Here is a 12,591-nt window from a genome sequence, read left to right on the forward strand (position 1 = left end):
TGCAAAGTTACAAATTTATTGGTCTGGAAATAAATACAAATATCTCATTAAGAAACTCCTCTGGAAAGACTTGTGCACAATAGTTTCCCATCTGTACTCAGCCTCTCTTGCCCCGATCCCCGACTTTTCTGCGCAAGGCCAGGGAAGGCCTCCAAGGTGATGGGCGGCAGGTAACGAGTCATTGCCTCTCATGCCACCTGGAAGGCCGGACTACTCCCTTCTCCCAACCGCGGGGTCCCAGAAATCCTCGGGCCCCAGCGGCTGACTTACAATGTTCAATTCACTCTGACCAAACTTCCTATGAGAAAATCCACTGTGAGCCAAAATGAAAAGTACAAGGCAGTAGTACAGGAGCCTGGCAGCCGCGCTGGCTGCCCAGAAACGTCAGTGGTGCTGCCCCATTCGGCGAAAGGTTAGGGAGCAGGAAAAGAGGAAGCAGAAGAGGGAAGGAAAGTCCCATGGAATGCGTATTCCAGAATCCTTACATTTTCTCAGCCACCGCTCCCCACATGAGTTCCCACCCCCACCCCCACAAGAGTAAAGAGTTCTGAGGATCCAAGAACGTGACTCGGTCAGGTAGGTTCAGCTACTGAGTTCACGTTCTAGCCCAGCTGTCGAAGATTGAAAACTGGATGTAACCCAATCACACAAAATTCCTGGAACCAAGCTGGGATCCACAGAAATCACAACTGCACTGGATCCCAACACAACCACAAGGAATCCCTTACATTGAGTAACCCCAATTCCGCCCCCACCCCAGTGCTTCTACCCCGGCCCCTGAAAGGACACTCATCACAGCCAGGGTAGCTGTGGAATGTTTCCCTCCATTCCAAGGAATGCAAAACAAATCTAAATGATCTTCTCCCTGAACAAGAATCATCACTCGCTCACGTATCAGGGGTGGGAAGTTGGGCTGTGGAGAAGAGGCAGAAAGCAGAACTAAAGCCTTCAAAAACCATGAGGTGCAACGTTTGCTGAAACATTTTTGTCTGTAAAGCCAGGAGATTTTGTTGCCTGCTTTTGCTGCACATTAAGAGGATGTTAGAAAAATCAAGCTTGTTTGCTTCTGCATTCAAAGCTTTCTAGATGCACCAACTTTAAAAATCTGTTTCTTCAAGTTAACTACATAGATTGGTTGTTCCAAATGCCTCTAGCCTCAACATAAATCCCACCTTTTCCCCCTTCCTGTTTTGCCTGTTTAAAAGAGGTCCCTGCACGTCACTGTTACCCCCCTCCCGAAATGAGAAAAGGATTTTGTTTCCGGAAACTGGATCAGTTTCTCCTCAGTTAAAGAGGAAACGGGAAGTGGGCGGCTGGCCTTCTGACCAGGCACCTGTTTGAACCAGGATGCTCAGGGCAGCCTAGGCTTGGCTTTTGTGAAGTGTGCGCTGCTACGTGTCTTGTTTTTGGCAGTTTGGTCTCTCTGAGGGAGGGGAGGAGAGTGGCAACTCACCACTGGTTAATAGAAGAGGATGCGAATGCAGAGATGCTTGCTTCCTTCCTTTGGTCCACTGCCACCCCGCCTTTGGAGAGGGCACCCACGTAATAGACCCCATTTGTCTCCACCAGAGCTCACTCTTACAAAATAAGCTTTGGATTAATACCGAGTTAGGCGCAGTGTGGCAGGCAGGGGGCGTAAAGGGGCTGGGGAGGAGGGGGCCGCTACAGAGATCAGAGTCCGGGGGTGGCGGCTGGGCAGGCCGCCTAGCAGGAGACCTCCATGGACTTGGGCCCAGCGTTGTTACCGGCGGCACCCGAGTTGGGGGTGATGTCCAGGTGGGCCCCCTCGCTGGTGTGGGAGCGGCTGCGGGTGCCCTCGCTGGTGTGGGAGCGGCTGCGGGTGCCCTCGCTGGTATGGGAGCGGCTGCGGGTGCCATCCAGAGAAGTGACGCTGGAACCAGAGGCTGTGCGGGACCGCATCAGGCGGGTCATGCTAGCCGAGGGCACTAGGGGGAGCAAGAAACAGCCAGTTAGAGGGCAGGAGACTGCCAGGTGAGGAGCCAGGCATGCCCATCCACCAGCCACATGCCCTTCTACATGCCAACCCCAGAGAAGCCTTGATCCCTGCAGCCATCCAGCTGCTGGGCCCCCGTCCTCTCCATGTCCACTCACAGAGACAGACGGCGAGGCCCAGATGAGGGGAAGAACTGCTGCACTCACACCATGAGTGACTTGAACCCAGATCTGGGTCTGCACCCCAATTCTGCCACCTCTTAAAAGCTGTGTAATTTTGAGAGTATCCCCCTGAGCCTCCCTGTTCCCATCTGTAAAGGGATGTTAATACCAACCCCTGGGATCAGCACCTGTGTGTACGCCCATGACCCCATGCTGTCCATGATCACTGCAGCAGGGAGGACACCTGGGGTCAGCCGGGCTCAGCCCTGCACATCACAGGTGGGGAAAGGGAGAGGGGCCACACGGCAAGTTCCTGGCAGGGCTATTCGTTGTCATCTCTCTTTCCCAAAGAAGCCTGTCAGCCCAGGTGCTAACAAGGGCGCTGTCTATTCTTTGGGATCTTCTCCAAGACCATTCTTGCGCATGGCACGTGCTGATGGGGTGAAATGAGGAAGAACAATCCTGGCCACCTGTACTGGATGGGACAGTGTCCTGCAAGATTCACACCCACCTGAAACTTCAGAAAGGAACCTTATTTGGAAATAGGGTCTTTGCATCTGTAATTAGTTAAGGATCTCGAGATGAAACCACCCTGGGTTGACAGGGAACCCTAAACCCAATGACCGTAATGCCCTTATAGAAACAGCACACAGGGACACGTAGGGGAGAAGTCCACGCAAAGACAGAGGCCGAGATTGGAGCGATGCAGCCACAAGCCACGTAAAGCCGAGGATTGCTGGGGCCATCAGCAGCCAGGAAGAGCCAGGGAGGGTTCTTCCACAGTGTTGTTGGAGGGAGCAAGGCCCTGCCCACAGCTTGATTTCGGACTTTAGGTCTCCTGAACTTTGAGAGAATGGATAGAATGGATTTCTGCTGTTTTCAGCCACCCAGTTTGTGATTTGTTAGGGCAGCTTTACGAAACTACTATCCCGCCCACCTGAAGCATCATGGCTAGGAGGCCACAAGCAGTCACAGCCATCAGCAACAGGGGCAGCTGATCCACACCAAGCATGCAGGGCTTATGTTATCTCCCTGATAGGCACAGGCAGGGGCTTTTGATGGCAGGCACTCCCAAAGAGAATTAATCGTTGCTGAACTATCTTAAAGAGCTAGTTTTGAATTCAGAAAGAATTGGGGTCAATGCCACATCCGCAGCTCACATACTTCTCTGAGCCCCTACTTCTCACCCACAAATCTGGGATTTCTACTGAGGAGGATGAGAAGAATACAGTAAGCACTGATGTCAGGTGTGCAAAGGGCTCATTAAGCCAGCCCCCTGCAGTGTGCACGAGGCCAGTGGCCAGTTCCTTTCCTTCTCTTTGGCTGATGCCTTTGAGACCATAGCTCTTCCTGTTTTATTCCCCCCAAGACCTGCAGGAGGCTTTGGGTTTCTGGAAATAGATGCTGATTTGGGGAGAAAGATGAGGTCTAGTGTTCACTTCCTTTCTCTCCAGAACACACTCTCAAAGCAGAAATCCAAACCCTGGCGGGGCCAAGACAAACAGGAGTCACAATTCACACTGTGCAGGGTAAAGCAGGGCTGCCCCACGGCTCTCTCCATGGCTATCTCCAGTGACAGCCTTTGCCTGCAACTTCCGTTGGGGAAAGCAGGCTAGAAAGGCAGGAGCCCCACTGGCAGATAGCTTCTGTTGGAAGAGGGCACCTGGGGATGTGGATCCCGCCTGAGCCTGAGGCATGGAAATCAAACCTGCCAGCCCTGCCTTGCTAGAGCTAATCATGGCTGAGGCCAATGCTAGGACTGCAGTCAGCTTACCAAGCATACTCTTACCATCTACATGGGCAAACAGTTTAAGGAAAGAATAAAAGGGATCAGAAGTTCAATACCTTCCTAGTAAGGAAGGACACACAAATTATAGTTCCAAAACAGTAGGGTCAGAAGAGCCACTAGTCATGTCAGGGCCGGACTATGGCTGACAAGCCCACAGCACCGACTGGCTGCTGTTCAGCTGAGTTACAACTCGCCAGGGTCTGTCCTAGTCCTGGGACAGCACTTCTGGAAAAACAGGCTGTATGTGCCTAACAAACTATAACTGCAAAGTAAGAATTAGCAAGTCCCTGAATGATGCTTCCAATGTATCCTCCACTTCCCAAAGCTCATGACTTGAATGTGGCATGCTCCACCTTCAATATAAGCAACTTTGTTAGCCACTTCTACAGAGCTTTGCGGTCTTCAAAGAACTTCCACAGATCCGCCTTCTGCCCCCTGCTTAGATCCCCAAAGCCTCAGCTTCATCATTGATAAGATGGGCTAAGAATATGTCAAAGGAGTACTGTGATAGTTCAATGAGATAAAATCATGTGTTAGTATATCTTTCATCACTGACACCGTCTTCATCATCACTATAGGTGATGGTCTCTTAAAACTTGTGATCAAAATTTTAAAGACTGTTATTGTTTCACTGTTTATCACTGTCTTGGTGCTTAAAGGGACAGACCTCATCCTAAACCTCCCAAAGCCCCTGGTGTGAAGCAACTTCTGTTCAACAAAGGAGGAAAAAATGAGCCTCGCTGGTATAAATGAGAGGCTAGACCTTCCAGGCTGCCACGCGCCCTCCACACACCTAAATGTTTCTCCCCAGAAAGCCGAAGCTGGCCAGGGGGACACAGAATTGCTCATCCAAGCCTGGCTCAGGACAGAGCACTTCCAATTCCAACATGTGCCCTGACCCACTGCACACGAGGAATGCCATACTCACTGTATCCCATGCCCTGCACGAAGTACTTGAAGGCCTCAGCGAGCTTGGCTGGCTGCAAGAGACAAGGAGAGAAAATGCAGTCAGTTGCTGGGGACCCGATCACCCAAGGCCACGGGGTGTGTGCCTGTGGTTGCCTTCATTTGAGAGCTTGGCTCCAGACAAAAGCCATCACATGTTGACAGGACAAAACACAAAACTAAAAGGAAAACTATGGGATAATGATGGGACATTCACCCCACAGCTGTGGAACTTGGACAAGTTACATGATCTGTCTGAGCCAGTTTCTTCACCTCTAATACAGGGCAGAGTATCGCAGCTATTCCCATGTGTCTCCAGGGAGATTACATTCCACAAAGGAACGTGTCTAACCCAGCATGTGGAACACAACAGCATCGCCATCGTGAGCCACTCCCCGTGCAAGGGGCTTTGCTGCATTTGATCATTTACTCCTGATAACCCTTTATGAGGTCAGTGCTACCTTAGATACATTTCATAGCTGAACAGGTTTGGAGAGGTAAATCCACTCAGGGTCCCACAAGAAGTAAGTGGTGGGTCCCGTAGATTAACCCAGGGCTCTCCAAACTCAAAACACTCGTTCTTGAGGCAAGTCACTATCAACCTCAATAGCAGGCTGGCTGAAAGAAGGGATGATGGATAGATGGATGGGTGGAAAGGAAAGGATGGATGGGATGATGAAACGAAGGGGAGGGGAGGGGAGGGGAGGGGATAGGAGAGGAGGGAAGGGAAGGGAGGAAGGAAGGAAGGAAGGATAGATGGATTAAAAAAAGAATTGGTGGGCAGAAGGAAGGAAAAAAAGATAAATATGAACAAAAGAAGGACAAATAAAAGGAAGAAAGGATATGGAGAAGAATGAACGGATGATGGCTGGATGGTTCACCGGATGGGTAGACAAACCAATTAATTAACAACTCACTGGGTTACTTTAAGTGAACTGTGTATGGCACACTGAGACCACATCCAGTTCTACCAGTTCTCTCAGTTCATTTAATGTAAACTAGGAGGCGAATGCTCAAGTATCACGGGCATACATGCAAGGCATATCTGTTCTTCAGTTAATTCCAACTGTTCTATCCAGTGCCCTGGGTCCTACTCTCCTGAGGCAGTGAGAGGGCACTGGTAGAGGCTGGCCTGACCCCCTCCCTGCTCTCCACCAACTCCTGCCAGGACTCCACAAAGAGCCAAGTGACATTTAAAAGAGCGGCTACGCTCAAATTGCCCTCTGGAATTTGTGTGACAGCGGAAGAAAGAGACAAGAGAAGCAGGTCAGGGCTGCGGGGAACAGGGACGCCTGTGTTCAAGATGATGAAGAGAACCAAGAACACAGGCTTGGGAATGAGAATTCCTGGGCCCAGTTTTAGCTCCAGTAATCACAGGCAATCTCTCTCAACTTTTGGCCTCAGTTTCCTCTTCTGTGACACTGGAATAAAATGCTTGCTCTTCCCACCTCTGAGGACTATTGCAAGGACCTAATTTAATCGAGGATGGGAAAACCCTATGTAAACATACACCCAACCCGCAAGGGCACAAGGACGACAGGAATTGCTCCTCCCTGCGCTGGTGTCCCCGAAGCCTGTGCTAGTTGAACTCTGAAGCTCTGAAAATTCTTTTAATTATGACCAGGGTTACATCTGTTCTCATTTTACGTAGAGAAAGGGAAAAAGGAGGAAGAAAGGAGGCAGGGCAGGTTTTGGACCAAAAAGATGACAGAAAACTCTACTTCATTTTAAGATAGAACACAAAACTATCAGGATATAAAATTATAAGACAACAGATTAGAAGTTTACTTGTCAGGTTCGTGAGATTCTTTATAGGAGAGGAAATTGAAGGGATCGGTTATGCAGCAAACACACTACGTTGATCAATGTGTTTATCTGCACATGTGCACACACATTTACACATGCACACAGACGTGTACACATGCACACCCACAAACACACGTGCACGCACACACACACACACGCACAATTTGGCTTCATCTCCTCCATGTCCCTCTGCTCTGGGCTGGAGCTTCTCGGGGCCCTTCACTCCAGCAGAAGCCCGTGGTCTTTGGGGCAGACACACCTAGATTCTGATCCATGATGACTAAGGTGTGTCTGCTTGGCAAATCCCCCAACCTCTGTGAACCGCAGTATCAGCCACTCCACAGGGGTTGGCTCCTAGGGGATCAGAGTCCTCCTATATAGCACCTTTTCCCAACAGTCCACAAACTGTCATCCGATGTCACAGCAAGCCAATGAGGGAACAGGTGTCACAGAGGCACATGCACTCCACCCAGGGGGAGGCGACAGCTGGGTAATGCAAAAGCCAAGGTGGCACTCACCTGGGAGATCTGTGGGAGACCGCCACAGTCCGCCATCTAGGAGACAGGGAAGCTGGTTAGTGCCAAACACCACAGCCAAGGCCATCTGCACTAAGTTTGTTCTGAAAGGATGCCCATCTGCCCGCTGCCCTGCCCTGCCTTGTCCTGCCTTACGAAGGAGGAACAGGGTGGACTGTGGGTAGGGAGCATTCCAGCCCCACCAAGCAAGGTTGCTGGTGTCCCCGTGGCAACTATCACTTGCAGCTTACTATATGCCAGGCACTACACTAGGCCCTATAGATAATTTCACTCCATTCCCCAAGAACCATGGAAGGTACAGCTGTCCCATTTTACAGGCAGAAACTGGGCCAGAAAGAGCTTAAGGAACTCGCAAGGTTCCAGGCCAGGATCTGTCTGACTCGAAAGGGTTTGATAAAAAAGGCCCTTTTTATATATTCCCTTTGTTCCCTCAAAAGGAAGTGGTTGAATTTGGGTCTTCGGGCCGGATTCAGCTCCTGACTGGTACCCTTCCTAAATGCTGGATGTTCAAAGTCCCTGTGAAATCACTGAACCTCAAGAGGCCACTGCAGCCTGTGAGAGCGTGCAGCCAGACTGGACGTGAGCAGAGCTGACGGCAAGGGAGCAGGGGGAGGCTGTGGGGAGGGTGGCCTGGGGTGAAATGGGGCTGGAGGAGTTCGTGGGAGTGGTGAGGCTTTGGGCATCCTACAGCCCAGGGCGCCTCAAGTCTGGACACCCAACACTAGCCACAAAGCGACACTGCCCTGGGGCAGCCCTCAGCTCACCCAGCACGCAGGGACAGGATGCCCAAACGTTCCCTCCAGGCGGGGCACTCAGCGCATTAGGCTGGTGCTGTGGAAGTCTCCAGAATCAGGCCTGAGTGAGTTCTGTTTCTGGATCTACCATCAAATCGGCCACCGGACCTCAGTCAGGCCACCCACCCTTTGCTGTAGGTTGTGGTTGAATTGTATCCCCCAGATAGACATATCTAAGTCCTAACCCCAGTACCTATCCATGTGGCCATACTTGGAAATAGGGTATTTGCAGGTACAATCAAGTTAAGATGAGGTCACATTGGTTTAGAGTGGACCCTAAATCTAATGGCTGAGGTTATTAAAAGAAGGAAGTTTGGACACAGACGCAGTGATACAATAGGGAGTGCTGAGTGAGGACGGAGGCAGAGACTAGAGCAATGCATCTACCAGCTAAGGTGCACCACGTGTGGCCAGCTGCCACCAGAAGCTGGAAGAGGCAGGCAGCATCCTCCCCCAGCGCGGAGGGAGCACGGCCTTGCCCACACCCTGATTTCAGACTTTCAGCTTCCAAAACTAAAAGGGAATAAGTATCTGTTGCTTTAAGCCACCCATTTTGCGATACTTGTGACAGCCGCCCTCAAAGTACGGCATTATGCAAGCTTGACGCCCAGCAGCTTCTAATCTTGCAATTTCCTTCTGAGGGAATCTTGAAAGAAAATCTATGTAAAGAGCCCAATACAGGAAAACAGCCTCCCACTCAATAAGTATCGGACACCCCCCACATGCCTTTCAAAGGCATTCTACTTCTATGGGGGAAGTTGAGGGCACGGTGACCTACAGATGCCACTTCCTTGTCCTTCCCCCAGTGCAAGGGAGCCGCTTCATCTCCACCCAGGTCCCTCCTAGACACCTGCCCCTGCAGGGGTGCACTTGGGCTGAGAGACCCCTCTGAAAGGTTCCCACTCTTGTGCTGCGTCTCCGGGCGAGGCTGCCACAAACAGCCGGTGGTTTGCATTGTGCAATCAGTCATAACTGGCAAGGGACTGGTGGAGGTTGCTACAGACCCTCAAATCCAGCTGCGAGCGAGCTAGCACACCATGTGCTCAGATGAACTTGCTGGAGAAAGTCCTGATCTTCCCCAGCCGTGGGAGACGTCTCCTCCTATTGTGACAAGCAGAGCCCCTCTTGGAGGACTGTCCCGGCCCCAGCCTATGGAGGGCCCCTGCCAAGTCATCCCTGGTCTCTCTATCCCCAAAACCCTCAGACCAGCAGCCTGTTGATTCCTGCAGTCCCACAGAAAGATCCCTCATCTTTGCAGCCTCAGATCGCCAGTCGGCACCCAACATGTTCATAAACAGATGGATTAAATAATTCCCTCTATGGTTTCTGATCGTGTGCCTTGCCTTTTTCAAGCCTAACTCAATATTGCAGAAAACGTGAGTTTCTAAGAAATAACAAACACAAACCCCCGTTGTTTTGCCTGTACCTTGAGGAGAGTGGTCTTTGTGGGGTCCAATTTCGAGTTGCACTCCACCTGCACAAGAGGGAGGAAATCTGTTCATTCTTTACGTGAAGCCAAAGTCAAAACATCGCCCCCTTCCCTGCCACTCTGCCGCCGTCACCAGAAACTCCAGCATTTCTGCTGGCAAAGAAGAAAGTATGTGGGGTTTGGGATTCAGCAGATGTGGCTTTCAATCCAAGCCTTGCCATTACCAGCTGAGACAACTTGGATAAGTTATTTAACTTCTTTGGGCCTCAGTTTTCTCATCAATAAAATGGAGATAATATCTTTTTTCAAAGGGTTGTTATGAAGATTAGCTGAAATGTAAACAGTACTGCAGAAATATCTGCTAAATAAATATCCTTGTTTAACCAGCAGCTGCCAGAGATTCTACAGTTTTAACACTCCCAGATCTAACAACTATTCTTCATGTAAAACCACGCTGACCAAGCTGGTTTCTCTCTTCATTTTGTCAGTGACCCTCTTGAAAGGGGCATTCAGAATGGGGAAGAATATACACATGTAACCCATGATGTTCAAAATGCCTAAAGTAAAACTATCACCTCCCTTGATCTGAACAGTGTATCTCTATTGATGTATCCCATGATTATCTCCAGTTGGTCAGCCCGTAAGAAATTCATGGTTCGTTAAGGCATGCCAAGTATTTACTACATGAACATTTGCAAGTGTCACTCTGAAGATCTCTGCACAAGGTCTGGCAGTACTGCAGGACTCTGATCCATAGCCCCTAAGTCTTCCATCTCCCCAGCTGTGGGGTTGTCTGAAAGGTAGAGTCCTCTCTTTGCTGCCACAAAGTTTCAGGTGGGAGTTAAGGGGTGAAAGGAGTCAGGAAGCTTTGCTAAGCCCTGCCTCCCAGTGCCTCTCACCTGCCAGCTCATCAGGCACCAATCAGTTTGGAAAGATCCATCTGCTTCCCAAATAAGAGGCGAGTCTCCTGGCCAGGAAGCCAAGTGGCAAACATGCCCATATAAACAAGCCAATGGGACACAGATCAGAGGGTGAGGGGACCTGGGAGAGGAGACACTGCCAGGCAACTAGGGCTGGCAGCCACCAGGGAAACAGACTAGTGGCTGGGCCCTCTGCCCAAAGGCCAACATGGCATTTCAGAGAAACATCACCTGCCCTGATGGGGCAGAGGAGAGAAGGGGCAGGCAGGGCCACTTCAACAAAGTCAACCAGACTTTGCCTGTTGAATTAAACACAGAAACCAGCTGTGATTTCTACATACCACGGCATCCACCGCAGGCGAGCTGTCCCCAACCACCAACAGAGCAGGGCACCTGGGGTCAGGGACAGAGCGGAGAATTAGCACAAGGTTCCTTTAAAGACTGTCCCACTCCCAGGCCTGTCAGGCCGGGGCCTACATTCTAAAACAATGTCATTTTGGTTTCCCCAACACCCTTTGCTCTTTTACTTCATTCTCCTTTGATCTTAGGATAAAATTGGTTACCAGTCCTTCACAACTTAGTATGAATTTCAGCCAGGGAACTTCTGTGCCCCAGTGCTTTTATTTTAAAGCATCTTCTCAAGTATGGATGAGCAGGACTTAGCTGGTAATCAAGACCAAAACGAGAACAGCATGAAGGACAAAGGCAATGACGTGCCAGGTTCCCAAGTGTCACAGAACGCGGCACACTCAGCCACAAAAAGACACCATCATTACTGGTGGAAACCCAGTTAGTTCTGCCCACGACTGTCTTTTCCTCTTAGACATACAGAGCACTGTAAGACTGGGTCCTGTGCTATCCACCCCTAGGCTTCATGGAACAAAGCCTCACAGTTATTGATGTAGTAGGTGCTTAATAAATGCTGTCCCAAGCACAATCAACAATCTTTCTCCAAGATCAAAGGCCTATGTCGTGGAGACACCCTAGAAACTGATGCCACCAGCACAGGGAGAAGTCCAGGTCAGACTGTGTAACACCCAGTCTCTGGGTGGAATATACCCAGGTCTCACTGACACAACGTCCTGCCACACTCAGAAAGAAGGCCCTGCCAGCAAGGCCACCTTTACAGGCGGCAGCCCCGACTGCAAGTGCTGGGCGAGAGAAAAGCCACTCACTGCAGGGTGACTGTGTGGGTTCCCGGCATTGGTCGCTCAATCTCCAGGTCACGCCGGCTGCAGGAAACACATGCATCATTAGCATGAGCGCTCTTCCCCTGGAGAAAGCTCCCACTCCCATCCAGCCAAGCCCAGGAGGTCCTGCCAGCGGCCATTCTGGCAAACCATCCACATCCCCAACTTGCGAGAGGCCCTGTGGCTTTCAGCACTCCACACCCTCTTGGTGTCCACAGACCTGGTTAGAGGGACAGCAGGACCCATGCAATTCAAGCAGAGTCCCCCTCATTTTGTCACAAATATTTGTGTGGCTTTTTTTTTCCAGGAGTAGATGTCAGGTCTTCCACCACAGAGGGCCCCTGCCTTCCCTGTTCCCCTAGTCAGAGCCCCCACCTGACAGAGGGGCCACCTCCCAAATGTTCTCGCAGCCTCTTAAGTCCCAGCCTCACCAACTCTGAGTCCTCTATAAAGCACCCAAATGATCTCTTTAAAACTCAGGCCTCATCTTTCCATTCCCTGTCTCAAACCCTGTGGTGGTTTCCCACTGCACTAGTGTGAGGCCCAGTGCGGGCCCAGCCCAGTGCCGACCACCCTCCCTGCACGCACTCACCCACCCTTTCTGCTATCTTGCAGCTCCCAACATGAGAAGCTCTTTCCCAGCTCACAGCCTGGAGTTAGACAAGCAGGATCCAAATCATGCTCTGCCTCTTTCTAGCTGTGTGGCCTTGGGGAGAACACAGGACCTCTCTGCGCCTTTGCTTCCTCAACAGGAAATGACAATACTACCAGGACCTTCAGAGTGGGATTTTGAGAGGGGTCCGTTCATTACTGTGCTATCTGTGCAGGCAAGTTAAAAGTGTGGAGTCTGCAGGTTGTGCTGGTCTCCTGTGTCTCCAGCACCCAGACGAATGCCTGCCTCACTCCAGTTCTCAGGAAGTGTTTGCTAAGTGAACGCACAGCCTGGCTTCTGTTTCTTCAGTCACACAGTGAGATGAGGGCAGGATTGTAAAAGGAGGCAAATACTAAGCTCTGTTACAAATGTTCATGTCAAGAAGTCACGTTACTAACATTTGAGCAGAGATAAA

The 12,591-nt window shown here is 50.7% G+C and overlaps 1 protein-coding gene across 5 annotated transcripts in view; it reads right to left on the bottom strand.

The window, feature by feature from the left end:
- Positions 1-12,591, bottom strand: part of NDRG1 (N-myc downstream regulated 1) — a 60,632-nt gene continuing 48,041 nt past the window's right edge. For all 5 annotated transcript variants that reach the window (XM_077944060.1, XM_077944061.1, XM_015146031.3 and 2 more), the window contains 6 exons: positions 11,510-11,566; positions 10,676-10,727; positions 9,412-9,459; positions 7,174-7,209; positions 4,833-4,884; positions 1-1,946 (listed from right to left, as the gene is read on the bottom strand). In XM_077944060.1, the coding sequence (XP_077800186.1) occupies positions 1,705-1,946; positions 4,833-4,884; positions 7,174-7,209; positions 9,412-9,459; positions 10,676-10,727; positions 11,510-11,566 (487 nt within the window). In that variant the 3' untranslated portion in view covers positions 1-1,704. The remainder of the gene's footprint in view (positions 1,947-4,832; positions 4,885-7,173; positions 7,210-9,411; positions 9,460-10,675; positions 10,728-11,509; positions 11,567-12,591) is intronic.

This window comes from Macaca mulatta, chromosome 8, assembly GCF_049350105.2.
Source record: "Macaca mulatta isolate MMU2019108-1 chromosome 8, T2T-MMU8v2.0, whole genome shotgun sequence".
Taxonomy (NCBI): Eukaryota; Metazoa; Chordata; class Mammalia; order Primates; family Cercopithecidae; genus Macaca; species Macaca mulatta.